This window comes from Callorhinus ursinus, unplaced genomic scaffold (assembly GCF_003265705.2).
Source record: "Callorhinus ursinus isolate GAN/ISIS: 27379988/994484 unplaced genomic scaffold, GSC_fseal_2.0 scaffold13, whole genome shotgun sequence".
NCBI classification, from domain to species: Eukaryota; Metazoa; Chordata; class Mammalia; order Carnivora; family Otariidae; genus Callorhinus; species Callorhinus ursinus.
In genome coordinates, this window is record NW_027397075.1 from 28,084,586 (window position 1) to 28,111,259 (window position 26,674).

A 26,674-nucleotide genomic window follows, 5' to 3' on the forward strand; every position below is an offset into this window, starting at 1 on the left:
CCCTCACCCCACTCTTGCTCTCTCTCTCAAACAAATAAATAAAATCTTTTAAAAAATAATAATAATAAAATGAAAAAAATAAAAATAAAACAGAATTTAGATTTTAAACTTGTCCTGAAATGAAGTGAGCTGCCTATTAGAAGTGTTGCATTCCTTGTCAACACAAACAGCCTTAGAGCAAAACTGTTGAGCTAGATGACCCTTAAGATTTATTTTAAACTTTTTATAACCTGCAAATTAGCAAATAACTGTCAACTCATGAAAAGCAAGAGAATTTAAAATGAAACGCATAGTATCATGAGAAGCTTAATCTAAAACAAATGATCAGTGCCTGAATAATTAAATCCAAGACTTAAAAAATTCTTGTCCGCCTCACTTAAATGTCATCTTTTCTCAAAATAGTGCTTGGTATTGGTACCCTTCCTCCACTCAAGACAAAGTTAGTTTTATGTACATGAATGTTAATCATTCAACCTAATTATTCAACTGAATAATTATAACTATTTCCACTGTATTAGTTGGACTATAATTCCTTCTAGATATTTATGTCTTGTATACTAAGAATACAAAATGGACTTTCTTAAAGAACTCAAAGTAAGGTTTCAATAATTTGTAAAGCAAAGGTTGAGAGCAATAATACTTTGAGGTAACCTAGAGAAACCAAATCAATACTACAGAGTGAGTTTATTTACCACTGCCTAGCTGCAAGACAGGCTAAATCACATCAACGGTTATGTCTAACTACTAATTAAAAGTAAGGGCACCATGGATGATGTAGCACAACCTAAAACTCATTGTGATCCAAAATACTTACATAAATAATACTGTTTTTCACAGTCACAAGTGCCTTAGGATAATCAGCTTTCTTTTCAGACCAGGGATCTTGGAATTTATAATTTTAAGATATTAAGGTTACATAACTAATTATTAGAATAAGATTTCTATGGAACTCTTCAGTGTTCTCCCTTAATTTTTTTAATAAACATAGTTCTGAATTTGTAAATAAACAGTTGCCCAAGGACTTTTGTTAGCTATTTACAGACTCTCACCCATGTGAAAACTCAAATTTAACACCAAAAAATCAGCATAATAAATAAAAATAAAATGATTACAAATCAAATATATTAGGTGTTATTAAATCATACGATTATACCATAATTTAAAAGAGGAAAAGCCACAGCTGCAGTGACTCTGAGAAATAAATGAAGATGCATTAAATTTGTACTGTCGCCTTCTCCTGTACCTTCAAAAACCTCATGGCTGGTTGCCAAGTAAACAAAGAACATAAATCATAAACTCTTGTTACCAAGTCCCTTAAGCCTTTTTCAAATGCGTCACAGGATATTCAATTCCCTTCAATTCTTTTAATCATCATCCCCAGGGTACTGGCCATATGGTACACAGTCATCATGCTGGAACAAAAATGTATCTTACACAAACTGAATCACCTAACACTTACTCCTGTGAGTTTCACACATTTAAATTTCAATGTTTATCATCAGTAAAAATCTGTGTAAGTGGCTTAGATCAGAACCACCCTCTTAATAGGTTAACTGTAGTAAGAGACAGAAATTAATTCCTTCCCCCTGGGTCTCTGTTAAATCCCATGCGGGTATGTGACTGCAGATCTTTTAGTGTGAGTCTAAGCCAAGTCTCTATACACTTTTAACAACTTTCTTTCAGGATTCAGACATTCGAAAATAGCTTAATCTAATTCCTTGACTCCAGTCTTATCTCGTGGCCTTTTGAACATCGCCTTGTCTAAAATCTAAGAGAATTAAAAAAAAGAAAAGAAAACACTCAAAGAGAACGGTTTCAATACAAAATAAGTACTAAAGCAAAAGCTAACCCCTAATAACATCATGAGACCATCTGGCCCATTCTTCTTGCTGCATTTTTCCAAACCGAAATCCTATGAGTAAAAAATTTTTAAATTCATACTCCGTCACAAAGTATGACAATGGTATGTTACACACATTAGGTGATAACTTTAATTTGTATCCAGGGTCCCCAGGTACCATCAACTAAATGAATACCTGAGCCTCTTCATGGAAGCTACCATTTCAGGAGTGATTTTTTTCTCCCAGGGATGAGAACTTTGAGAAGGGAAAGAAAATGATAAAAATGAGACTAAGCTACACTCAGACGGGTTTTCCCTCGTACAAACCAAGCAAGGTGTTGCCAGACATCCCCGCAGGTTCCGTGGAACCCGTACTCGGCAGGATCAGGCGCCAACAGGGAAGGCTCTTCCCTCTCTTCTAACCACCTATCCTCCCAGTTGTCCCAGACGTTTTACCCCCATACCCTCTCTCCCACCGTAAGTATCTCCACACCATCCTTCCGTTCTCTCCCTCTGCTTCCCCTCCTGCCTGTATAAGATGCAGCGGCTGGGGTCACAGAGATGGCCGGGTGAGTTCTCCTCTCTTCCTCTTTCTAAGCTCCGACAGAGAGGCGAGGGAGACCCCAGCACCTGCTCCCACGGAGGAGAGGACCCGGCTGCCATAGCAACGGCGCGTCTCCGCGTCCTCCATCCGGGCCTCTTTTACTACGAGGGCGCGGTGGACCAGCGCAGGCGCAGAGGACAACCTGAGGACGCCTGCCCCTCCAGGCGCTCTTCCTAGAGCCTGCGGAGGACCTGTCAGGCTGCGGTTTCCACGGAGACAAACAAGAAAGCCCTGCATCACGCACAAGATTGGCGGCGTGAGTCCAAATTGGTGAAGGATCACTTACTTGGTTTTAAGTTTTCCCACGTGTAGCAGTCTCTCGCCAAATACGGAATTTTTTAAGAACAGTTTCTGGATATATATATTTCTGTATGTTATCTTCTTCGCCGTTGGCCTTAGAATCATTTCCCTTTTCACTAGTAGGTACCAAATTGCTAACTAGTTACCAGATTTTTCACTCGAAGCTTCCCTCCCACGACCGCGAATGAAAAAAAAACAAATCCCAAAAGAGTGGTCAAAAGATGTTTGCTCCAGCTTTCAAGCATGTCAAAATGGTCAACTAGGATTTTCTCAAATCCTCTTTAAAGATCGCCTTTATTATAAAGGGGAAGCAAGATGAATTGTATTTTTTTAAGATTTTATTTATTTATTTGAGAGAGAGGGAAAGGGAGCACAAGCAGGGGGAAGGGCAGAGGGAGAAGCAGACTCGGTGCTGAGCAGGGAGCAGGATGCCAGGCTCAATCCCAGACCCCTGAGATCATGACCGGAGCAGAAGGTAGAGGCTTAACGGACTGAGCCACCCAGGCGCCCCGCAAGATGGATTATTTTAGATTGCAGTAACAAATGATAAGATTTTAGAAATTGTCTATTCCCTGCCAGAAATAGACAAAAAACAGGGAGGAAATATGAAAATGTTTCCTCAGTACTCCACAATTTTCAGATTATTTTTTTGTTTGTTATTAGAATTTTTTATCACTTGGTACATTGGAGAGCATCTTTTATTCAAAGAGGGGTCATGTAAAATTGAGTTTTAAAGTATTCTCCAAACTGCAGAGTAAACTAAGTTAAAAAATAAAAAGATTTAAGGTTAAAATGGATTACAATATTGAGTGCACTTCCTAGCTGCAATGTATAACTTATAGTTCTAATGATTTAATGTTTCTTCTGCTACAGGACTTAGATCTTAGGCCAAACACTTGAAAAAGATAAAATATAAAAATTATTGAGTGTTTAAGGTTAAAGAAATTTTACTTCAATCTTCTTTAATAAGTATAGAATTACTACAAAAGCTATTATAACATCTAGTTTTCAGAACTCCTACTAATTTTTTTCCACTGATCCTCCCAAATATTTGTAAATGTTTTTACAAATGTAATGGTCTATAGCACCATTGTTCATAGTAGCCAAAAAGTGGAAACAATCCAAATGCCCATCAAATGATGAAAGCATAAATAAAATGTGATATATCCATACAATGGAATATTTTAAGCAATAAAAAGAAATGAAGTACTGATAAATACTACCACAGGGATGAGCCTTGCAAACCTAAACATTATGTTAAGTGAAAGAAGCTAAAAGCAAAAACCACATATTATATGATTCCATTTATATGAAATGTCCAGAAGAAGCAAATTTACAGAGATAGAAGGTAAATTAGTGGTTGCCTAGTGATGGTGTTGGCCTGCCATTGGGGGGAAAATGGGTGAGTGACTGCTTAAGGTTGAATTGTATGGTATATGAATGATATGCTAACGATAAAGGTGCCCCCCCAAAATATTATTGGAATAGTGGGCAAAGCATAACTAGAGAGATGAAAATATTTTTTAAAATAAGTTTTCAAGATTGATTAACATATAGATTCTGTCTCCTGTGCTTAAACTGATAGAAGATTTTAATTTCTAAGTCTAGATGTCCCTTTTATAAAACAGATAGTAACATTTGCCTTTAGGATTATGAAGATTAAATGAGGTAATCTGTGTGTTTAGCACAGTGCCTGATGTATACAAAGTGCTCAAAAATATGTGCCTATTATCCTTACATATTACGTATTATCATTACAGTGTTACATCCAAAAGGATGAAAGTAGGTTCTAAAATATCCTTAAATGTCCAAAACACACATAAGAAAAATTTTAAATTATGTGTGGAATTCTATTTTCAAAGTCTTCCTACATTGTCAGGTTTTTTTATTTTACAAAAGATCCAGATGTTAATATATCAATTTCAAAGAAATGTATGTTAAACATGACTGTTTTAGAACTCTTGTGTTATGTACCTGAATGAGATTTAAAAGTGGGATGGAGGGGCGCCTGGGTGGCTTGGGCGGTTGAGCGGTTGAGCGTCCAACTCTTGGTTTCAGCTCAGGTTGTGATCTCAGTGTTGTGAGATAGAGCACTCCATCCGGCTCTGTGCTAGTGCAGAGTCTGCTAGAGATTCTCTCTCTCTCTCTCCCTCTGTCCCTCCCCCACTCTCTCTCTCTAAATAAATAAATAAAATCTTTAATTTAAAAAAAGTGGGATGGATAGGGAGTGCCTAGCTGTCTCAGTCAGAAGGGCATATGACTCTTGATCTTGGGGTCGTGAGTTCAAGCCCCAACATTGGATGTAGAGATTACTAAAAAAAATAAGTAAACTAAAAAAGCGCCTGGGTGGCTCAGTAGGTTAGGCGTCCAACCTTTGATCTCAGTTCAGGGCTTGTGCTCAGGTCTTGATCCCAGGGTCATGAGTTCAAGACCCACATTGGGCTCCACTGTAGGTGTAGAGCCTACTTAAAAAATTAAATAAATAAATAAATAAATAAATAAATAATTGGGATGGATAGCTGTAAAAATTCAGAAACACATCACACTTAAATGGAAGTCAGAATTCCAGTTACCACAACTAGTTAGGATCCAGTTGCACATAAAATAAGTATAAAAAGCTTGAAAATAGTAATAAAAAGTTATGACAAAGTTTTTGAGCTAAGCCTGAGCCATTTGTAGAAGAGTCTGTCACAGTCCTTTCCTTTATTCTAATAAACTTAGGACTCTGAGTTCCCAGCCTGGAAATTAGAATGTGATCATTTGAAAGGGAGAGAGAAGAGGTGGGCTGTTGAAAGCAGATACACTGACACCAGAAGAACTAGAGAGAGGTGGCTGACTGACATGCAGGGAGAAAAATAAAAAGCACTGAAATCGGAGACTACCTAGAATAAAACCAAAATCTTTGATTATCTTTTTTAAGGGCGAGCAAAGATAAACACTAAATGACAACATTGTAAAATAATTCATAATCTGTGGTAAAAAACCTCAACTATTAAAAAAAGATTCATTCACTGTCATCTATTTAAGAAAGCAGAGAAATATGAGGTTTTCAATAACAATTCAATTTTTCCTGTTGAGTTCCTTACTTATGGGTCTGCCTGAGAGGTGAATAATTCCCAGTCTATGCATGAAGGAGCTCACAGACTTATAAAGGAGATAAACTTAAACAAAGGGAACACAGTGTGACACACAAGGTGCAGATTTAGCTCAAAAATGGAGCTCAATTAGGAAAAGAGTGACAATAAAAATTCCTTTGCAAGTGTTGACATTAGAGCTGACTTTTGAAGAATGAAAAGAATTGCACAAGGGTGGAGCATTATACAGAGACATTAACATTCATGGGGGCATGGAGGCATTAACTAGTTTATTCTGGGATCTTTATGTAATTCAGAATTGCTGGTTTGACTCAAGATGAGGAGTGGCATAAAATGAATCAGTCCTTCATTGCCTCTGGCAGCCTCTGAGATATTTTAAGCATATTGTGAAAACAACTGCAGTTTCCATTAAAGCACATTGTGAAACAACGTTTCCATTAAAATGGATAGCATCTTTGGGAAAGTTAAGTGTATCATTCATTTCTTCTGAACTGTGAGTTCTTTAAAGCAGAGACTGAATTTTAGATCTCTTTGTATACTTAGCAGAACTGGCATTTAAATGTTTGATAAATATTTATTGAGTTGACATAACCGAATAAATGAACTAATTTTATCGTGAAAACCTTAATCATGTACTTTATATCAAATTTATAATTTCCTCCTAATACTTTATCTGCTCAGAAGCTATTGAAAGAATTAGTGTTTTGATGATCAGGGAGAAGAATACCTTTCTAAAATGCGGCATTTTATTTTTTATTTTTTAAAAAGATTTTATTTATTTATTTATTTATTTATTTGAGAGAGAGAGAGCATGAGCAGGGGGAGGGGCAGAGGGAGAGGGAGAGAGAGAATCCTCCAGCAGACTCCCCACTGAGTGAGGAGCCTGACAAAAATGCTGGGCTGGATCCCAGGGTCCTGAGATCATGACTAAGCTGAAGGCAGAGGCTTAACCGACTGAGCCATCCAGGCACCCCTAAAATGGGGCATTTTAGAAAGTGCAGAACTTTGGTAAATTAGGATAATCAGAGCTACCATGAGACCGTGAGAGCACAGAACTGGCATGCAAGTGAGGAAGAAATGATGGAGAATGCTAATGACACATTTGTCAATTTTATAGAGTTCAGCAGATCACTGTACTCTCTACTTCTTCATACACATACCATTTAAACAACCCCATTTACTATAGCATCAAAAAGAATAAAATACTTAAGAATAAAGTTACCAAAGAGGTGAAAGATCTGTATACTGAAAACAATAAGGTACTAATGGCAGAAATTGAAGAAAATACAAATGATGGAAAGATCTCCATGTTCACGGATTAGAAGAATATTGCTAACATGTTCATACTACCCAAAGCAATCTACAGAGTCAATACAATCTCTATCAGAATTCCAATAGGATTTTTGCAGAAATAGAAAAAAAATCCTAAAGTTCACATGAAACCACAAAAGACCCCAAATAACCAAAATAATCTTGAGAAAGAACAAAAATAAGGGCATCGCACTTCCTGATCTCAAACTATATTACAAAGCTATAATAATTGACTTGATCACCAAACCAGGAAAGGGCCGCATCAGAAAAGAGAATTAAAGACCAATATCCCGGATGAACATGGATGCCAAAATTCTCATCACGATATTAGCCAATAGCATCCAACAGTACTTTAAGAGGATAATTCACCACAACCAAAGGGGATTTATTCCTGGGCTGCAAGGGTGGTTCAAAATTCACAAATCAATCAACGTGATACATCACAGTAATAAAAGGACAAGAACCATATTATCCTCTCAATTGATGCAGAAAAAGCATTTGACAAAATACAGCATCCTTTCTTGATTAAAACTCTCCACAGGGTAGGGATAGAGAACATGTACCTCAATATCATAAAAGCCACATACAAAAAGCCCACCACAAATATCATTCTCAATGGGGAAAAACTGAACATTTCCCCTAAGGTCAGGAACACGACAGGGATGCCCACTCTCACCACTATTGTTCAACATAGTAGTAGAAGTGCTAACCTCAGCAATCAGACAACAAAAATAAATAAAAGGCATTCAAATCAGCAAAGAAGAAGTCAAACTCTCACTCTTCACAAATGACATGATACTTTATGTGGAAAACCCAAAAGACTACACCCCAAAATTGTTAGAACTCATACAGGAATTTTGCAACATGGCAGGATATAAAATCAATGCACAGAAATCAGTTGCATGTCTATACACTAACAATGAGACAGACCAAAGAGAAATTAAGGAGTTGAGTCCATTTACAATTGCACCAAAAACCATTAGATACCTAGAAATAAGCCTAACCAAAGAAGTAATGGTCCTGTACTCTAAAAACTATAGAACACTTATGAAAGAAATTGAGGAAGACAAAGATGGAAAAACATTCCATGCTTATGGATTGGTAGAATGAGTATTGTTAAAAATGTCTATGCTCCCCAGAGCAATCTACACATTCAATGCAATCCCTATCAAAATACCATCAACATTTTTCACAGAGCTGGAACAAATAATCCTAAAATTTGTATGGAACAAGAAAAGACCAGAAAGAGCCAGAGGAATGTTGAAAAAGAAAACCAAAGCTGGTGGCATCACAATGCCGGACTTCAAGCTCTATTTCAAAGCTGTAATCTTCAAGACGGTATGGTACTGGCACAAAAACAGACACATAGATCAATGGTACAGAATAAAGAACTCAGAAATGGGTGCTCAATTCTACGGTCAACTAATCTTCGACAAAACAGAAAAGAATATCCAATGGAAAAAGGACAGTTTCTTCAATAAATGGTGCTGGGAACATTGAACAGCCACATGTAGAAGAATGAAACTAGACTTTTTTCTCACACCATACAAAGATAAACTCAAAACAGATGAAAGACTGAAATGTAATACAGGAATGCATCAAAATCCTAGAGGAGAACACAGGCAGCAACCTCTTCGACCTTGGATGCAGCAACTTCTTTCAAGATACGTCTCCAAAGGCAAGGGAAACAAAAGCAAAAATGAACTATTGGGACTTCATCAAGGTAAAAAGCTTCTGCACAGCAAAGGAAACAGTCAACAAAACTAAAAGACAACCTATGGAATGGGAGAAGATATTTGCAAATGACATATCAGATAAAGGGCTAGTATCCAAGCTCTATAAAGAACGTATCAAACTCAATACCCAAAAAACAAATAATCCAGTCAAGAAATGGGCAGAAGATGTAAACAGACATTTCTCCAAAGAAGACATACAAATGGCCAACAGACAAATGAAAAATGCTCCACATCTCTTGGCATCAGGGAAATACAAATCAAAACCACAATGAGGTACCACTTTACACCAGTCAGAATGGCTAAAATTAACAAGTCAGGAAATGACAGATGTTGGTGGGGATGCAGAGAAAGGGGAACCCTCCTACACTGTTGGTGGGAATGCAAGCTGGTACAGCCATTCGGGAAAACAGTATGGAGGTTCCTCAAGAAGTTAAAAATAGAGCTACCCTAGGACCCAGCAATTACACTACTGCGTGTTTACCTCAAAGATACAAATGTAGTGATCCAAAGGGGAACCTGCACCCCAATGTTAATAGCAGCAATGTCCACAGTAGCCAAACTGTGGAAAGAGCCAAGGTGTCCATCAACAGATGAATGGATAAAGATGTGGTGTGTATGTGTATATATATAAAATGGAATATTACTCAGCCATCAGAAAGGATGAATACTTACCATTTACATTGACATGGATGGAACTGGAGGTATTATGCTAAGCGAAGTAAGTCAATCAGAGAAAGACAATTATCATGTGTGGAATATAAGAAACACGACAGAGGACCATAGCGGAAGGGAGGAAAAACAGAATGCAAGTCATCAGAGAGGGAGACAAACCATCAGAGACTCTTCAGTATAGGAAACAAACAGCATTGCTGGAGAGGAGGTAGGTGGGGGGAAGGGGTATTTGGGTGGTGGGCAATAAGGAGGGCACATGATGTGATGAGCACTGGGTGTTATATGGAACTGATAAATTATTGAACACTACACTGAAACTAATGATGTACTACAAGTTGGCTAAGTGAATTTAATAATAATTATAAAAGCTATTGTAATTGAAATAGTATGGTGCTGGCACAAAAACAGACACATACATCGATGGAACAGAATGGAGAGCCCAGATATAAATCCATGCTACATGGTCAACCAATCTTTGACCATGAGGCCAAGAATACACAATGGGGAAAGGATTATCTCTTCAATAAAAGGCTTTAGGTAAACTGGGTATCTACATACAAAAGAATAAAATTGGACCTTCATCTCACATCATATACAAAAATTAACTTGAAGTGGATTGAAAACTTAAGTGTAAGACCTACAGCTGTAAAATTCCTGGAAGAAAACATAGTGGATAAGCTCTTTGAGATTGGTCTTGGCAATGATTTTTTGGGTATAACACCAAAAGCATAGGCAATGCAAGCAGAAACTAAAAAGTGGGACTACATTAAACTAAAAACTTCTGCACGGCAAAGAAAACCATCAATAAAATGAAAAGGCAACCTGTGGAATGGAAGAAAATATCTGCAAACTACATATCTGATAAGAGGTTAATACCCAAAATATAAAAGGAAGTCATACAACTCAATAGCAAAAATAATAAATAATCCAATTTAAAAATAGGCAAAGTAAATAGACATTATTCCAAAGACATACAGTGGTCAATAGGTATATGAAACGGTACTCAACATCACTAATCATCAGTGCAAAACCTCACATCTGTTAAAATGGTTATTATCAAAAAGGCAAGAGGTTATAAGTGTTGGTGAAGATGTGGAGAAAAAGAAATCCTCATACACTGTTGGTGGAAATGAAAACTGATGCAGCCACTGTGGAAAACAGTATGGAGGCTCCTCAAAAAATTAAAAATAGAACTACCATATAACCAAGCAAAACCATGTATAGGAATATACCCAAAGGAAATGAAATCAGTATCTCAAAAAGATATCTGCACTCCTATGTTCACTACAGCATTATTCATAATATCCAAGACACAGAAACAATAGGAGTTCATCAGTGGGTGAATGAATAAGGAAAATTGATAGATATCGATATAGATATATCACATATGTATGATGGAATATTATTCAGCCACAAAAAGAAATTCTGCCATTTATGACAACATGGATGAACCTGGAAGATATTATGCTGAATGAAATAAGCCAGACATGGAAAGAAAATTCTGTATGATCTCACTTATATGTGGAATCTAACAAAGTTGAACTCATGGAACCAGGAAGTAGAACAGTGGTTGCCAGGGGCTAGAGGGTGAGGGGGAAATGGGAGATATTGGTCAAAGGGCACAAACTTTCAGTTATAAGATAAGTTCTTGGGATCTGTATGACATGATAACTGTAGCTTAATAATAGTGAATTGTGTACTTGAAATTTGCTAAGAGAGTAGATTTTGGGTATCGTCACCAAAAAAAGGTAACTAACTATATGAGGTGATGGATGTGTTTAACTTGATTGAGGTAATCATTTCTCTCTCTTTCTCTCTCTCTCTATATATATAAAATCATCACATTATACACCTTAAAAATCATGTCATGCAACCTAAATATGTACAATTTCTGTCAATTATACTTCAATACAGCTGGATAAATAAATAAAATCCTCTTCCCTCCCCCCTCGGCCGTAAGTGCCCTCAGGCTTTTGATGACTGCACAAGAGAGAATTAAGGAAATGTAGGAAACAGGATGATTTAGGAAGAGCCAGGTAGATAAAGAAAAGTTGACTTCTATCCAGGGCCTTTCATTTAAATGTGCTTTATGCTTCTTAAAGTCTGAAACTGTTAAATATCAATGAAAACTGTATTTTAGTTACAGGCAATAGAAGTGTGTTAGGAATTTATGACTCATTAAAGACTATGGGATTCTACAAATAAAAGATCATTGTATATGTGACTGATGCCATGTGTTTTCCCTTTCCATTTTTAATTTACTACAGTTATAACTTTACATTTTAAATGTGCGTTCTGAAAAAAAGTTCCCAGAAATGGATAGCATTCCTCCAGTTTTCTGTGATTCATCATTGTGCAAAGCATAGAAGTAAGCACACACCATGGGCAAGAGAGTAAATTGAGCAACTCTCATTAAATAAATGAACATTTTGAAGGAAGGCTTTGACAAGCCAATATTTAACTTAATTAGCCAAAGAGAAGAGATTAAATAAGGTTAAATAAACAGAATTAATAAGACATGACCATACATGTCTCCTATAAAACTGTTCCAGGTAATATACTTTACAGACAATATTCAGATTCTGTGTAGTCATAATATAATTCAACAAATAATTATTGAGCACCTATGTGCCAGACACTGTTCTAGATACTTGGAATATATCAATGAACTATTACATTCCCTGGAAATCAGAGTTTCAATTACTTCAACCATCTAGAACCCAGTTCCTAAAAAAAGAAAAAAGGAAGTGCGAAAAGCTTGAAAGCAAAAATATAAAGCTACTACAAAGTTTGTGAGCTCAGTGTGAGTGGTTTGTAGGAGAATCTCTCCCAGTTCTTTGGCTTACTTCATTCTAAGCTCAGATCTCTGAGTTCCCAGCCCAGAAATGAGAATGTGGTCAGTTGAAAGGAAGGGAAAGAGGAAAGATACGTAAGTGGGATATTTTTCTGAATTTTATACCTTTACATTCCATCTTTAATGTTACTCATTTGCAGAACACCTTATATAATTATAATGTTTAACATACATGTATTTGAAATCGATACATTAACATCTAGATCTTTTTTAAGTTAAAAACTATTTGATAATGTAGGGAATATTTTCTTCAGAAATTCACTGTCATCATGGAGCTCACCTACCAGTAGAGAGAAGACAATAAGAAACATACTAAATAAGTAATTCCTATTGTGTATTAGAAGGTGATAAATGATACACACAGAACAAGCAAGAGGGGATCAGAAGTGTGGGGGTGGGTTCTGAAAGCTGGGTTGAAATTTTACATAAAGTAATTGAGTAAGCCTTACTGAGGTGACATTTGAGACTTTTTTTAGAATTACATACAGATTTGACATATATATCATATCATATACATTACATATATAATTACATATCAGATATCTCTTATCTAGATATAGTTACAATGAAAATATAACAACTTCCCCCCAAAATCAAGACTTTCTGTAATTTACTATTATGAGTGTGTCACATTCAAAACTGGAGGGCTTGAGTTTGCTTGTGACCTTTAGCAGCAGGACAAACCCACTTTTAGCTTGTATGCCAGCAATACATTCCTTAAAACACTCTAATTTTTAAAAAAGTATTTACACTATCATTGTTATTTGTTCAGCACTTTCATGTGTTCAGCACTTTTGATGTATGCCCAAGCCCCATAAGGCAAAAGTTTCAAGGGATCTCCTGCTGTGAGGCTCCAGCTTACTCAGTATGTGATTTGGAATCCTGTCATCAACCCTGAACTGGAGAAGGATTTGACAGCAATAAATCATCATGGAAAAGAAAATGAATCAGAGGTTGGCCTTTGATGAAAGCAACAAATAGAATTTACTTTTTTAAATCACTAACAGGAAAACCCTCTATTTATAAGTGGTGTTTCATTGCCTAATAAATCATTACTCTTTGAAACTGTGTACCCATCTATGTTTGAACGTAAGTGCCATTCTCTAAGTCGGCTATGAGTCTCACTCTTTTCAGCGCAGTATTATAGAAGTTTCACTTCCTTGACTTCCAGACATACATGTTTAACATGAAAAGCAAAAAAAAAAACAATAAAAATAAGGAAGCTAAACTGCAAAGGGTCTAATTAAGGTATACACATAGTGTTGATGAGTAGCGATAACAATGAGCCTGTTTTCTGCTTCTGTGCTGTGTAGAGCAAAGAACCACTGATTCATATACGTGAGGAAATGCACTTCCGTTCACTTGGTTGTCATAAAAATGCTTTTGAGTTAAGTCTCCATAGTCCTTTGTATTCACTTATATTCTTCACTGTGAACGTCGTCACCCGCACCAGATTTGAAGCTGCTTTCAGCAACGTCCTAAACATAATGGGTCGTGGATACAGATAAGAATGCCAATGTGCTAACACTAGGAGTCAGTTTCTGTAGCTGAGTTTAAATTTTAAGCAGCCAGTGTAAAAAAGGAAATAAAAGTATATTTTATCTAGCTCTTATCAGAAAGAAAAAAGTCACACGTGTTCCTCAGGAAAAACATGTTGTGCTGGCATTAATTTTTAAAATAATTTCTCAGGTAGGGTTTTGAGTAGGAAGTAAGTGATGAGAGAGATCTGGATTTCAATAGCAATTTTACAGCAAAGACATAGGTTCCTTGGGTCTGTTCATATTTTCTTGAGAATACGAATGTAGAAAAACTACATTCAAAACCACAGACTTTAAAAAATTGGCTTTGAACTTTTCCAACTTTTTTCTCTTCACCTATGCCTGGTGAATGCCTCCTGCCTTATAATACCAATCCAAAAGCAGTGATGGCTACATGCCTTCCTTCTCCGGGGTTGGCAATTTTGTTAAAGCTCATTACAAAAGCTGGATATGCGAGAGTACACTTAGGGTTAGCTGATAATGGACTTATCTTCTGAATCCAGATGCAGAGTGAACACCTCCCAAGAACATAGATTGCCACAGTTCCTTTCAGCAACCAAAAACACGCTTAAAAATTTAAGTCACACCATACCCCTCTCTAACTTTCTAATGCTATTATAATAAAATCCAAACTCCTTACCTTAATTTCAAGGTTCTGCATTATTGGGCCCCTTCTTATTCCTGTAATCTCACCTCCTGCCACTTTCTTGCTAACGCATGATGCTCAAAGTACTCTAATTCCTCAAGCATGTCAAGCTCTTTCCCATCTTTGCTAATGCCTCTATCTGGAATGTTCCTCCCCAGATATTTGCATTGCTGACTCCTCCCCATCATTCATGCCTTCCCTCATCCTGATCTTAGGAGGAAAATGCCTAATTTGTCACCATTAAGTATGATATTAGGGATAGTTTTTTGGTAAATGTTCTTTATCAAGTTGGGAACATTCTCCTCCTAAGTTTACGAGAGTTTTTATCATAAATGGCTACTGAATTGTGTTGTATGCTTCTTTGGCATCAATTGATCTGATCACATTATTTTTCTTTAGACTACTGATAGGATGGATTACATTGATTTTTTTTTTTACCAAGTCAGAGATTTTATTTTATGTTTTTATTAAGTTGACATACATGATATTAATTTCACTTGTATAACATAATGATTTGATATTTGATATATTCTACTGATTGATTTTTAAGTGTTGAGCCACATTGCAAACATCTGAATAAATCTCACTTAGTTGTGGTGTATAATTCTTTTTATACATTGTTAAATTCAGTTCACTAATATTTTGTTGAGGATTTTTGCATCCATGTTTGGAGAGATCTTGCTATGTAGTTTTCTTTCTTTTTTTTTCTTTTTTTCTTCATTTGTTTTGGGCACTATGGTAATGTTGAACTCATAAAACGAGTTAGGAAGTGTTTCCTCTGCCTCTGTTTTCCAGAAGAGATTGTAGAGAATTGGTATCACTTCCAACTTAAATATTTGGTAGAATTTACCACTGAAACCATCCAGGCCTAGTGCTTTCCTTTTTGGACAGTTGATTAGTGGTTCAATTTCTTTAATGGTTGTGGACTATTCAGATTGTGTTTTTCAGTTATTGGTCCATTCCATCTAAGTTATCAAATCTGTAGGCCCAGAGCTTTTCATGTTACTTTTTCATTATTGTTAAGTGTCCAGGGGATCAGTAGTAATGATCCCTCTTTCATTGTTGATACTGGTCATTTGTATCTTTTCTCTTTTTTTCATAGTTAGCCTGGCTAGAGGTTTATTGATTTTACTGATGTCTTTAAAGAAATACGTTTAGATTTCATTGATTTTCTCTATTTATTTCTTGTTTTCATTTCATTTATTTCTGTTATAATTTTTATTATTTCTTTTCTTCTGCTTGCTTGAGGTTTAAATTACCCTTCTTTAGTTCCTAAAGTGGGAGCTTAGATTATTGATTTTAGATCTTTTCAAATACATTTATTTAATATTATAAACTTCCCTCTAAACAGCTTTTGCTCATCCTGTAAATTTTGATAAGGTGTATTTTCATTTATTTCAAAATATTTTCACATTTCTCTTGAGATTTCTTTTTTGACACATGTTATTGAGAAGTGTGGTGTTCAATCTCCAAATATTTGGAGGTTTTATAGTTATCTTTCAGTTACTTATTTCTAGTTTAATTATACTGTAGTCTGAAAATATAATTTGTATGATTTCTATACTTTCAAATTTGTAAAGGTGTGTTTTATAATCCAGAATGTGGCCGATTTTGGTGATTATTCAAGTTTGAAAAGAATGTGTATTCTGCTGTTACTGGATGGAGCAGTCTATAAATGTCAATTAGATTAAGTTAATTAATAATGTTTTTCAGGTTGATTGTATCCTTACTGGTTTTCTGCCATTTTGATCCATTAACTACTAAAAGAGTATACTGAGGTCTTTAACTATAGTAGTGGATTTTTCTGTTTCTCCTTTTAGTTCTCAGTTTTTGTCTTACATATTTTGATGCTCTGTGTTAAGTGCATACATATTAAGAACTGTTATGTCTTCTTGGAAAACGGACCCCCTTATCATTGTAATGCCCTCTTCATCTCTGATAATTGTCCTTATTCTGATTCTTCTTTAAAATTATATTGCTATTTCAGCTTTCTTTTAATGAGTATTAACATATCTTTCTCTAACCTTTCCTTTTAATCTACATGTGGTTTTTTTAAAGATTTATTTATTTATTTTAGAGAGACAGCATGGGGGGGCAGAGGGAGAGGGAGAGAGAGAGAGAAAAGCAGACTCCCCGTTGAGCATGAAGCCCGACATGGGCCCCATCTCATGACCCTGAGATCATGACCTAAACCAAAATCAAGAATCCAGTGCTCAACTGTTTGAGCCACCCCGGTGCCCCTAATCTATATGTGTTTTTTTTTTTAATTTTTATTTATTTATATGAAAGAGAGAGCACAAGCAGGGGGGCACAGGCAAGGGGAGAGGGAGAAGCAGACTCCCCACTGAGCAGGGAACCCAACATGGAGTTCTGGTCTCTGAGATCATGACCTGAGCCTAAGGTAGACACTTAACCAACTGAGCCACCCAGGTACCCTCTATATGTGTTTTTATATTTAAAGTGGTTTCTTATAAATGATATATAGTTGGGTCTTGTTTTTAGTCACTTTGACAATCTCTGTACTTTAATTGTTGTATTTAGACCACTTATATTTAAAGTGATTATTGATATAACTATATTAATATCTACCATGTTTTTAACTGTTTTCAATCCATTGCATTTATTCTTCATTACTTTCTTCTCCCTCTTTTTCTGCCTTCTCTGATTTTAATTGATAATTTTATATTACCTATTTTATCTCTTCTCTTAGGATAGCAATCATCATATATATTTAATAAAAAATATTAGTGGTTGCCCTAGAGTTTACAATGTATATTTTTAACTAAATCTAAAGCTAATTTCATGTAGTGCAAGTACCTTGTAATAGAGTATTCCTGGTTCTTTCCTCCTGACCCTCTGACATCACTTTCATTAATTTCACTTAAACATATGCTATAATCACCCAATATATTGTTTCTATTATTACCTTATACAGTCTAAAGTTTAGCTTTTAATAAATTAAGAATAAGAACAAAAGATTTTATTTTAATTCATTTATTCCTTCTCTGACATTCTTCCCTTATGTAGATCCAAGTTTCTGAACTGTATCATTTCCCTTCTTCCTGAAAAACCTCTTTTAACATTTCTTGCAGGGCAGAACAATATAACATTTCTTGCTTGCAGTGAATTCTCTCAGGGTTTCTTTTCCTGAGAAAGTCACAAGTGAAGGATAATTTTACTGAATATAGAATTCTAGGTTGGTGGGGTTTTTTTTTTCCAAAACTTTAAACACTTCACTCCACTCTCCTTTTGTTTGCATGGTTTCTGACAAGAGTCTGCTGTAATTCTTCTCCTGCTCCTCTATAGGTAAGTTTTTCCCATCTCTGGCTTCTTTCAAGATTTTAAAGTTTGTTTTTGGTTTTCTGGAGTTTCAATATGACATGCTAAGTAGAGATTTTTTTTTTTTTATCCTGCTTGTATTTTCTGGGCTTTCTGGATTTGTGGTTTACTGTCAGTCATTAATTTTGAAAAGTTCTTGGGACATTGTTACTTTAAATATTTCTTCTGCTCCATTATCTCCTTCTTTTCCTTTTGGTATCCCAATTATATGTACGTTACACCTTTTGTCTCACAGTTCTTGGATGTCCTGTTCTTTTTTAAATTCTTTTTTCTTTTTGCACTTCATTTATGGAAGTTTCCATTGACTGATATTCAAGATTACTTGTTTTTTCTTCTGCCATGTCAAGTGTACTGATGATCCCGCCAAAGGCAGTCTTCATTTGTTACAGTACCTTTGACCTCTAGCATTTCCTTTTGATTACTTCTTAGAGTTTCCATATCTCTGTTCACGAATGTTTTCTTAAACTTTCCACAAGAGCCCTTAAACATACTGACCATAGTTAAATTCCCATTCTGGTCATCTAATATTTGTGTTGACCTGACTCTGGTTGTGATGCTTTGTCTCTTTAGAGCGTGTTTTTTCTTACCTTTTAGCATGACTTTACTTTCTTGTTATTGTTGAAAGATGGATATGATGTATCGTGAGGTAAACAGGACTTTAGTGTGAGACTTATATTAATCTGGCCAGAAGATGGGCCGTGTTGAATGTTTTCTGTAGCTGCAGGTGGCATATGGTTCAAATTCCTCTAGTGTTCTTTTTCTCTCTCTAGACTTTGGGCTTCCATAAGAACTCTTTTTCAGAGAGACTGTGTGTCTTGCCACTCCTTAAGTTGTAATTCAATGTTATTATAATAGAGACCTATTGGTATGGTGGTAAGGTATGGAAGAATAGAGTCATTGTATAATCTTATGATTAAATCTCAATCTTTTAGTAGGCCTCTGTCCCTGATCTGTGACCTGACACGTGTTTGTTAGCCTCCTCCTTCATTGCATTTAGATGAGAAAGAAAGCCTAGAGGGAGCTGGAGTTGAGGAAATGCACATCCCCCACATAAGATAAGGCTCTGTTATTGTCTTTTTCCCTGAAGAGTAGGCCTTTGTTTTGGAAAAGGCTGTAGTCATATTTCACAGTGGGTACTTTCCCCCTCTATCTACAGAACTTTTCCATCTTCCCACACTGAAACTTTGTATTCATTAAACATTAACTCCTTATTTTCCCTCCTCTCCAGCCCCTGACAACCAGCATTCTACTTTCTGATATGTAGTCTTCTGTTTCTGGCCCCTATCACTTAACATAATGTTATTGAAGTTCATCCATTGCGTAGGATGCATCAGTATTTTGTTCCTTTTTTTTTTTTTTTTTTTTAAGAGGGAGAGAGAGCATGTGAGGATTGTGAGCCTGAGCAGGAAGGGAAAAGGGAAAGGGAGAGAGAGAATCCCAGGCAGGTTCCACGCCCAGCACAGAGCTCGAAGTGGGGCTTGATCTCACCACCCTGAGATCATGACTTGAGCCCAAATCAAGAGTTGGATGCTTAATGGACTGAGCCACCCAGGTGCCCCTATTTTGTTCCTTTTTATCACAGAATAGTATTCATTGTATAGATAATACCAGATTTTGTTTATCCACTTCCCAGTTGATAAACATTTGTGTTGGTTCTACTTTTGACTGTCATAATGTTGCTATGAAAATTTTTGTTCAAGTCTTTGTGTGGACACCTTTTCATTTTTCTTGGTTAGATTTCTAAGTGGAATTGTTGGGTTGTATGTAATTTTTAAGAAACTATCAATCTGTTTTCAAAAGTGGCTGTTCTATGTTACATTTCTCTCAGTGTATGTCATTGAAGTTCATCCATTGTGTAGGATCCATCAGTATTTTGTTCCTTTTTTTTTTTTTTTTTTTAGAGGGAAAGAGAGCATGTGAGCCTTGCAAGCCTGAGCAGGAAGGAAAAAGGGAAAGGGAGAGAGAGAATCTCAGGCAGGTTTCAGTAACATATGAGAATTGCAGTTCATCTACATCCTTGACAGTACTTGGTATTTTCTGCTTTTTAAAATTATAACTTCCTCAAGGGTGCATAGTGGTATCTCATTTGGCATTAATTTTCATTTCCCTAATGACTAATGATATTAGGCACTTTTCATATATCTATTCACCATTAGTATGTCTTTGGTGAAATGTCTATTCAAGTATTTGTCCCATTTTTAAATTGGGTTACTTGTTTTATTATTGAGTTGTAAGGATTCTTTATGTATTCTAGGTATAAGTCTTTTATCAAATATATGATTTGTAAATATTTTTTCCCAGTCTGGGGCTATGTAATCTCACTTTTGGTTCTAGGCTTTTCCTTTGTTTTTCTTCATTAAACCACCTGCAAGCTCAGCCTTCAGATGGTTTGTAAATCATCATTACCTCTGACCTAAGGAGGAAATTTCCAAGGGAGAATTGAACTCCAGCAACTCCTACTTCTAGAGGCAGTCTCCATTGCCCTTCTTACAGGGATACCTGTTACAACCTGACACAGGGTTCTTTTCTAAAGTGCTGATATTTGTACAAAACAGACAATTTGGCAGACTATGAAATCAAACCAGCAGTGATGGGTTGACATATATTAAGAGCTTCACCAGTAGATCACAGGTTTATCAGTAATAAAGCCAGAGTTTTCTTTAGTCAGTAGCTTTGAATACATGCAATCTAAACCGTATCTCCCAAAGATATTTGTTCCATGAGTTCTTATCACTAAAGATATAAACCTTAGAAAAACTTAGAAACCTCCATTTTAAACAATCAATTCAGTAAACTTCTATAGGGTATTGTGTTAGGTACTTAGAGACAATGGACAAAACATGTTCTTGCCTTCAAAGAGATTAAAGTGTATATATACATAGAAAAAACCACCATACATACCTGAGTGTATATGTGGTTGTGTAAAAACAGTAGGGAAAGCTGCCTATAAAAAGTGGCACTTGAACTAATCTTTTTTTTTTTAAGATTTTATTTATTTATTTGAGAGAGAGAGACTGAGAGAGAGCATGAGAGGGGAGAGGGTCAGAGGGAGAAGCAGACTCCCCACTGAGCGGGGAGCCCGATGTGGGACTCGATCCTGGGACTCTAGGATCATGACCTGAGCTGAAGGCAGTTGCTTAACCAACTGAGCCACCCAGGCGCCCGGCACTTGAACTAATCTTGATGAATAAGTTCAATATCAGCGGTAGAAATGGGGGTGAGAGTATTCTAGGCACAGGGACTGTGTAAATATATAGAAGCTGAGGCTGTTAGATAATGTCAACAGTGCAGATGTGTTCTGGAATAGTGTGGGATGGTATAGGGAAGCAAAGCTGGAAAATTGGGTAGGGCAAGGCTGTAAAGAACCTTCAATACCACTCTTTAGTGGTCTGTTCACCATCTCACTGTTCCCAATATTGCTAGGTCACCTGAGGGAATGGTTCTCAAATTTTTGTTATCATCCAACAATCACTACTTTATCAAAAGACTTAAATCTTCCTCTTAATAGTAATCAAATTTTAAGAGAAAGACATGTATCATATGACCTCACTGATATGAGGAAGTCTTAATCTCAGGAAACAAACGGAGGGTTGCTGGAGTGGTGGGGAGTGGGAGGGATGGGGTGGCTGGGTGATAGACATTGGGGAGGGTATGTGCTATGGTGAGCGCTGTGAATTGTGTAAGACGGTTGAATCACAGACCTGTACCTCTGAAACAAATAATACATTATATGTTTAAAAAAAAAGATAGTAGGAAGGGAGAAATGAAGGGGGTGGAAATCGGAGGGGGAGACGAACCATGAGAGATGATGGACTCTGAAAGACAAACTGAAGGTTCTAGAGGGGAGGGTGGTGGGGGGATGGGTTAGCCTGGTGATGGGTATTAAAGAGGACACGTACTGAATGGAGCACTGGGTGTTGTACGCAAACAATGAATCATGGAAAACTACATCAAAAACTAACAATGTAATTATGGTGATTACCATAACATAATAAAATTTTAAAAAAGTAAAAAAATATAGTCATGGAAATTTTTAAATACTGTATGATAATTTGTCAGATTATCTATGAAGAAGGCTGACTTTTTCAGATGCTGATAATCTTTTCTTTACATATTTTGTTCAAGAACACTTCAGATGTATTATTATTATACCTCTATTAGATTTGCATCAGCTAATTACATGTTATATTCATGATTTCTTGTAAATCACTGACTTTGTTTTAAAAGGTGGTCTATTTGTATCGGTGCATTTCTGTTTTGGTGGAGATAAAGAGGGAACTTCCAGGCAAGTGGTAACTAGTACGATTCTCCTCTCTTGTGATACCGGTCAGTGGCAGTGATGCGGCGCCCAGTCGGCTGTAAAATCACTACAGTAAACCACCAACAAACCGATAGCCACTCCACACCCACACAACTGTTCTGTTTCTCACTTTCAGTATGGCATTCAATAAATCACATGAGCTAGTTGACACTTTATTATAAAACAGGCTTTGTGTTAGATGACTGTGCCCAACTGCAGGCTAATGTAAGTGTTCTGAGCATGCTTACAGTAGGCTAGGTTAAGCGATGATGTTCAGTGGGTTAAGTGTATTAAATGCATTTTCGAGTTATACTTTCAACTTATGATTGGTTTATTGGGATGTAACCCCATCATATGTTGAAGAACATAAATTTGAGAGTGATCAGTGTATACATGGTTTATAAAGCCATGGGACTTAGGGTACCTGGGTGGTTCAGTTGGTTAAGTGTCTGCCTTAGGCTCAGGTCATGATCCTGGGGTCCTGGGGTTGAGCCCCGTGTGTCAGGCTCCCTGCTCAGCACGGAGTCTGCTTCTCCCTCTTCCTCTGCCCCTCTCCCTGCTCGTGTTCTCTCTCTCTCAAATAAATAAATTAAATAAATAAATAAAATCTTAAAAAAAAAAAGCCATGGGACTGGATGAAGACACACAGGGAGGGAATGTAGATGAGGAGGGAAAAAGATCAGAGAAGTAACCCTGAGGGTGGTCCAACATTTAGCTGTCGGGAAGAAGAGGAAAAACCAGCAAACAAGACCCAGGAGTGACTAGTGAGATATAGAGAGAAAATCCAGAGGGAGTTGCGTCCCAGAAACCAGAGGAAGGTCATGTCCACTGTGTCATGTGCTGTTGACAGGTCAAATACAGTGAGGACCGAGAACCACTGTTTTAACAGCAGTTTGATGGAATGGTGGATCCTAAACAAAATGAGAGTAAGAAGAGACAACAGGCATGATTTCAAGGAGTTTTTGCTCTACAGGAAAGGGAGAAATGGGACAGAGAGGTTCAAGCAAAAAAAGATTTATCATGAAGCTAAATGAAGCTCACATTTCAGGGCTTGTCACCTGCACAGGCTCCCTCTATGGCCCATGGAGGGGCCCCAATAATGTGTTTATGTGAAAATATTGTTTCATAAAATTTCCAAAAATAGAATATTTTAACGACAATAACCCAGTGTCTCCTTCTATTCCAACTTCCTCCATCAAGTGTTCTCTGCCTTTGGTTGGCTGCAGACACTGCTGGAATTTGACTAAAGGAGAGTTAAGAATACATTTAATTTGGGTTAATATTTTAATTCTGAACAACAAAAAATATTTTCAAGTATAATAAAAACTATAATCACATTGAATTGAGAATTATTTTCCTTTTTCTCTACCACTTAAATCTGAAAGACCTTGAGGGAGAGAAAATAAAATTACCTGTCCAAGTCTAAAGTACTATAAAAACAGAAGTGCCAAGAATTGTGGCAAATTTCTGGTCACTAAGTTATAAACCAATGCAGTTATTCTTGGCTATAGCCTAGATGGGTTTATAATTTTTATTTTTTGAAGACTATGTAATCATGTGAAGCAAAATAAACTTGAGAAAGAATGGAGGAGTTTAAGAACTGAAATGCTATGAGATACTAAGGAACATGACTTAGCAAAACACACATCCCTTACAGTAGATGACTACTCTATCCCACAACCAATCCTCTTTAGTAAACATAATAAAATAGAATTAGCAATTATTTCCATTAGAATTCTTAAGGCTTTTCTGAAATAACTAGACAGCCATAATCTTGTTAATATTGATTTGAACCTGTAAAATATGGTATTGTATGAATATTACAATTTAACTGTGACTTGATGCACATGAAACCTCTATTTATTTCCAGAGATCTCTAAATGACTTTTTATAAACTGCTGGATTTTTATACAACTCTTTCCTAGTATAACATACAGATACGTGATCATTAGGCCTCTCCTAGAAGAACATGGGGGACATAGAATCTGCCACGTTCACAGGAAGCCCATGTTTTTGTTGCTTACTCTGAATCAACATTATAGCAAAGAGCTCTATGACTGCAAGCATGGAACAGAGCCTCGAACCTTACAGACAACTGTTCCCAAACTCACTCTATTTTTACTCTCCCTCATTCCCCTGGTTCTCACCTTTTGTTCTCCACAGGCAATCCCCACCCCTCGCCTTTTTTGGCAGTAATCTGAAAGAGCATAAATTGAATGTCCCTTTCTCCAAGTGGGCATCGCTGAGAAAATGCCTTCCTAGAATCATGATTGCCACAATAGGAGCAAGAGACTAAAATACCTGCATAGCTGATGAATCCCAGTTAAATGAATTTTGAAGTTAACCTCCAGTTAATTTTGAAATTAACCTGGCAGTGGTGGGCTGCTTTTCCGAAGTGACACCAGATTTCTCCATCTGTATGACACACGTGGATTCTCCATAGCCTTACCCAAGTTGTTGCTTTTGGCATCTCTTTCTTCTTCAGGATCCAATAGATGCAGCATTCTTGAAACAGTTTCAAACCTATAGCTGACTTTTTCCAGTTTCACAATGTCTTTTCATTATTGTCATTATAAAATAGCCATTTTTGCAGTAGTCAGACAAAAGCATAACCTCTTTTTTCCCCCCTTTATAATGTTTTTCATCAGGAAAAAAATGAAATCTGTATTTCAACACTATTGGAGTACAATATAGGTAACACAGGAAGAATGGATTTTTTTAATTTTTTTTTAAGATTTTATTTTATTTGTTCGACAGAGAGAGACACAGCGAGTGAGGGAACACAAGCAGGGGGAATGGGAGAGGGAGAAGCAGGCTTCCCGCGGAGCAGGGAGCCCAATGAGGGGCTTAATCCCAGGACCCTGGGACCATGACCTGAGCCGAAGGCAGACGCTTAATGACTGAGCCACCCAGGCGCCTGGAATGGATTTTTTTTTTTTGTCTACATTTCTCCAAAGAATGAAAATACCGTCACTCGTTTACCCTCTTCAAATAATGTGAAGGTTCTTTGACTGTAATAGTTTTGAAGAAATCATACCTCTCTTCCATTCCTTAGAAGTAAATACTTGACTTTTATAGTAATCATTTTTCTATTTTTACTATATATGTATATAGATTTAAATAATAGTTTGTCTGCTTTTGAATAGGATTGTATTGATATATTCTTGTGTGTCTTAGTTCCTTTACTCAAAATTATGTTCATAAGATTCACTGAAATTTTTGCTTGTGGCTCTGGTTTATTCATTTTCATTCCTGTAGAGTTACATGTCTAGTGCTCAATAGTCACATGTCTAGCAGTCGCCACATTGGAAAATGCAGCTCTACAGTATATACCCAGGAGTGGAATTGCTGGGTCATAGCGCGTGCATATCTTTGACTTTAAAGGACAATGCCAAAACATGCTATTCAAGGGGGTTGTACCAATTTACACTCCCACCAGCAATTAATGAGGCATTACTTATTGAATTTTAACTTAAACATTTCTATTTTTAATTTCTAAGATATATCTTTATGTTCTTTTTCAAGTCAGTCTTTTCATTTTTTTTTAATTTTTTTAAAGATTTTATTTATTTATTCATGAGAGAGAAAGAGGCAAAGGGAAAAGCAGGCTTCCCGCTGAGCAGGGAGCCCGATGCGGAACTCAATCCCAGGACCCCAGGATCATGACCTGAGCCGAAGGCAGACACGTAACCATCTGAGCCACCCAGGCACCCCAAGTCAGTCTTTTCATTTTTGTTACTCTTGTTACTTGCTCTTTTTGTGATTTCATCTTTTATATTTAAAATTTTATGCATATTAATTTTATACTCTATCTGATAATTCCAACATCTGAAATCATTAGGACTCTGTTGTTTGTTGTTTCTGCTGACTCTCACTCGTGGTTGCTTTATGTCTTTGGGTGATTCTTTTAAGTAATGTATTTAATTTGCAATAATTTATTAATTTCCAACTGCAGATTTTATATATTTGATCTGAGAGTGATCTGTCACCAAGTGTTCTATTAACTGCTTATGCTCCACTGACTTCTTGGCTCTGCTAGAGGATAAAAATTATGCATATGGCACTGGAGTTGACGAATATTAAGAGTAATAATTATTCTTATGCTTTTTTTGTTGAGGGAGGTCATTGAGAGGACATGACTACTGGTTGATCAGTGAGCTGGACCCTGGCAACTGGAGGCTCCACACCCCCTCCCCCATCCTTGGAATGTGCATTCTGCTTGCCTTGCCCGCTCCCAGCAGCTGCCCAAGGACACAGCCTTGGAACAGTGATGTGGTATTGAGATGATCTGGGCAGTAAACGAGACTGAACCCAGCCAAGGCCTCTGTGTAAATGTACAAGATAGCATGGGTGGGTGCAGGGATCGGCTCATCTTACAGCAGCCCAAGAGAAGCCTTGTATGTAAGTTCCTTTTGCTTATTAAACCTGCCACCTACCAA

The 26,674-nt window shown here is 36.7% G+C and overlaps 1 protein-coding gene across 9 annotated transcripts in view; it reads right to left on the reverse strand.

Annotated features, from left to right (window-relative positions):
• CCDC181 (coiled-coil domain containing 181) overlaps positions 1 to 26,674 on the reverse strand; it is a 68,107-nt gene that overhangs the window by 32,165 nt on the left and 9,268 nt on the right. For 4 of the 9 annotated variants that reach the window (XR_012380526.1, XM_073899970.1, XM_073899969.1 and 1 more), the window contains exon 1: positions 2,317 to 2,503. The exons of 1 other annotated variant lie outside the window; for it this stretch is intronic. Coding sequence is in view for 3 of the 8 variants with exons in the window: in XM_073899970.1 (XP_073756071.1) it covers positions 2,317 to 2,503 (187 nt within the window). In the remaining 5 variants the exon portion in view is untranslated. Of the gene's footprint in view, positions 1 to 814; positions 865 to 2,036; positions 2,082 to 2,316; positions 2,509 to 26,674 lie in introns of those variants that run through there. 4 more of the 9 variants (XM_025877792.2, XM_073899972.1, XM_073899973.1 and 1 more) reach the window with 4 other exon arrangements.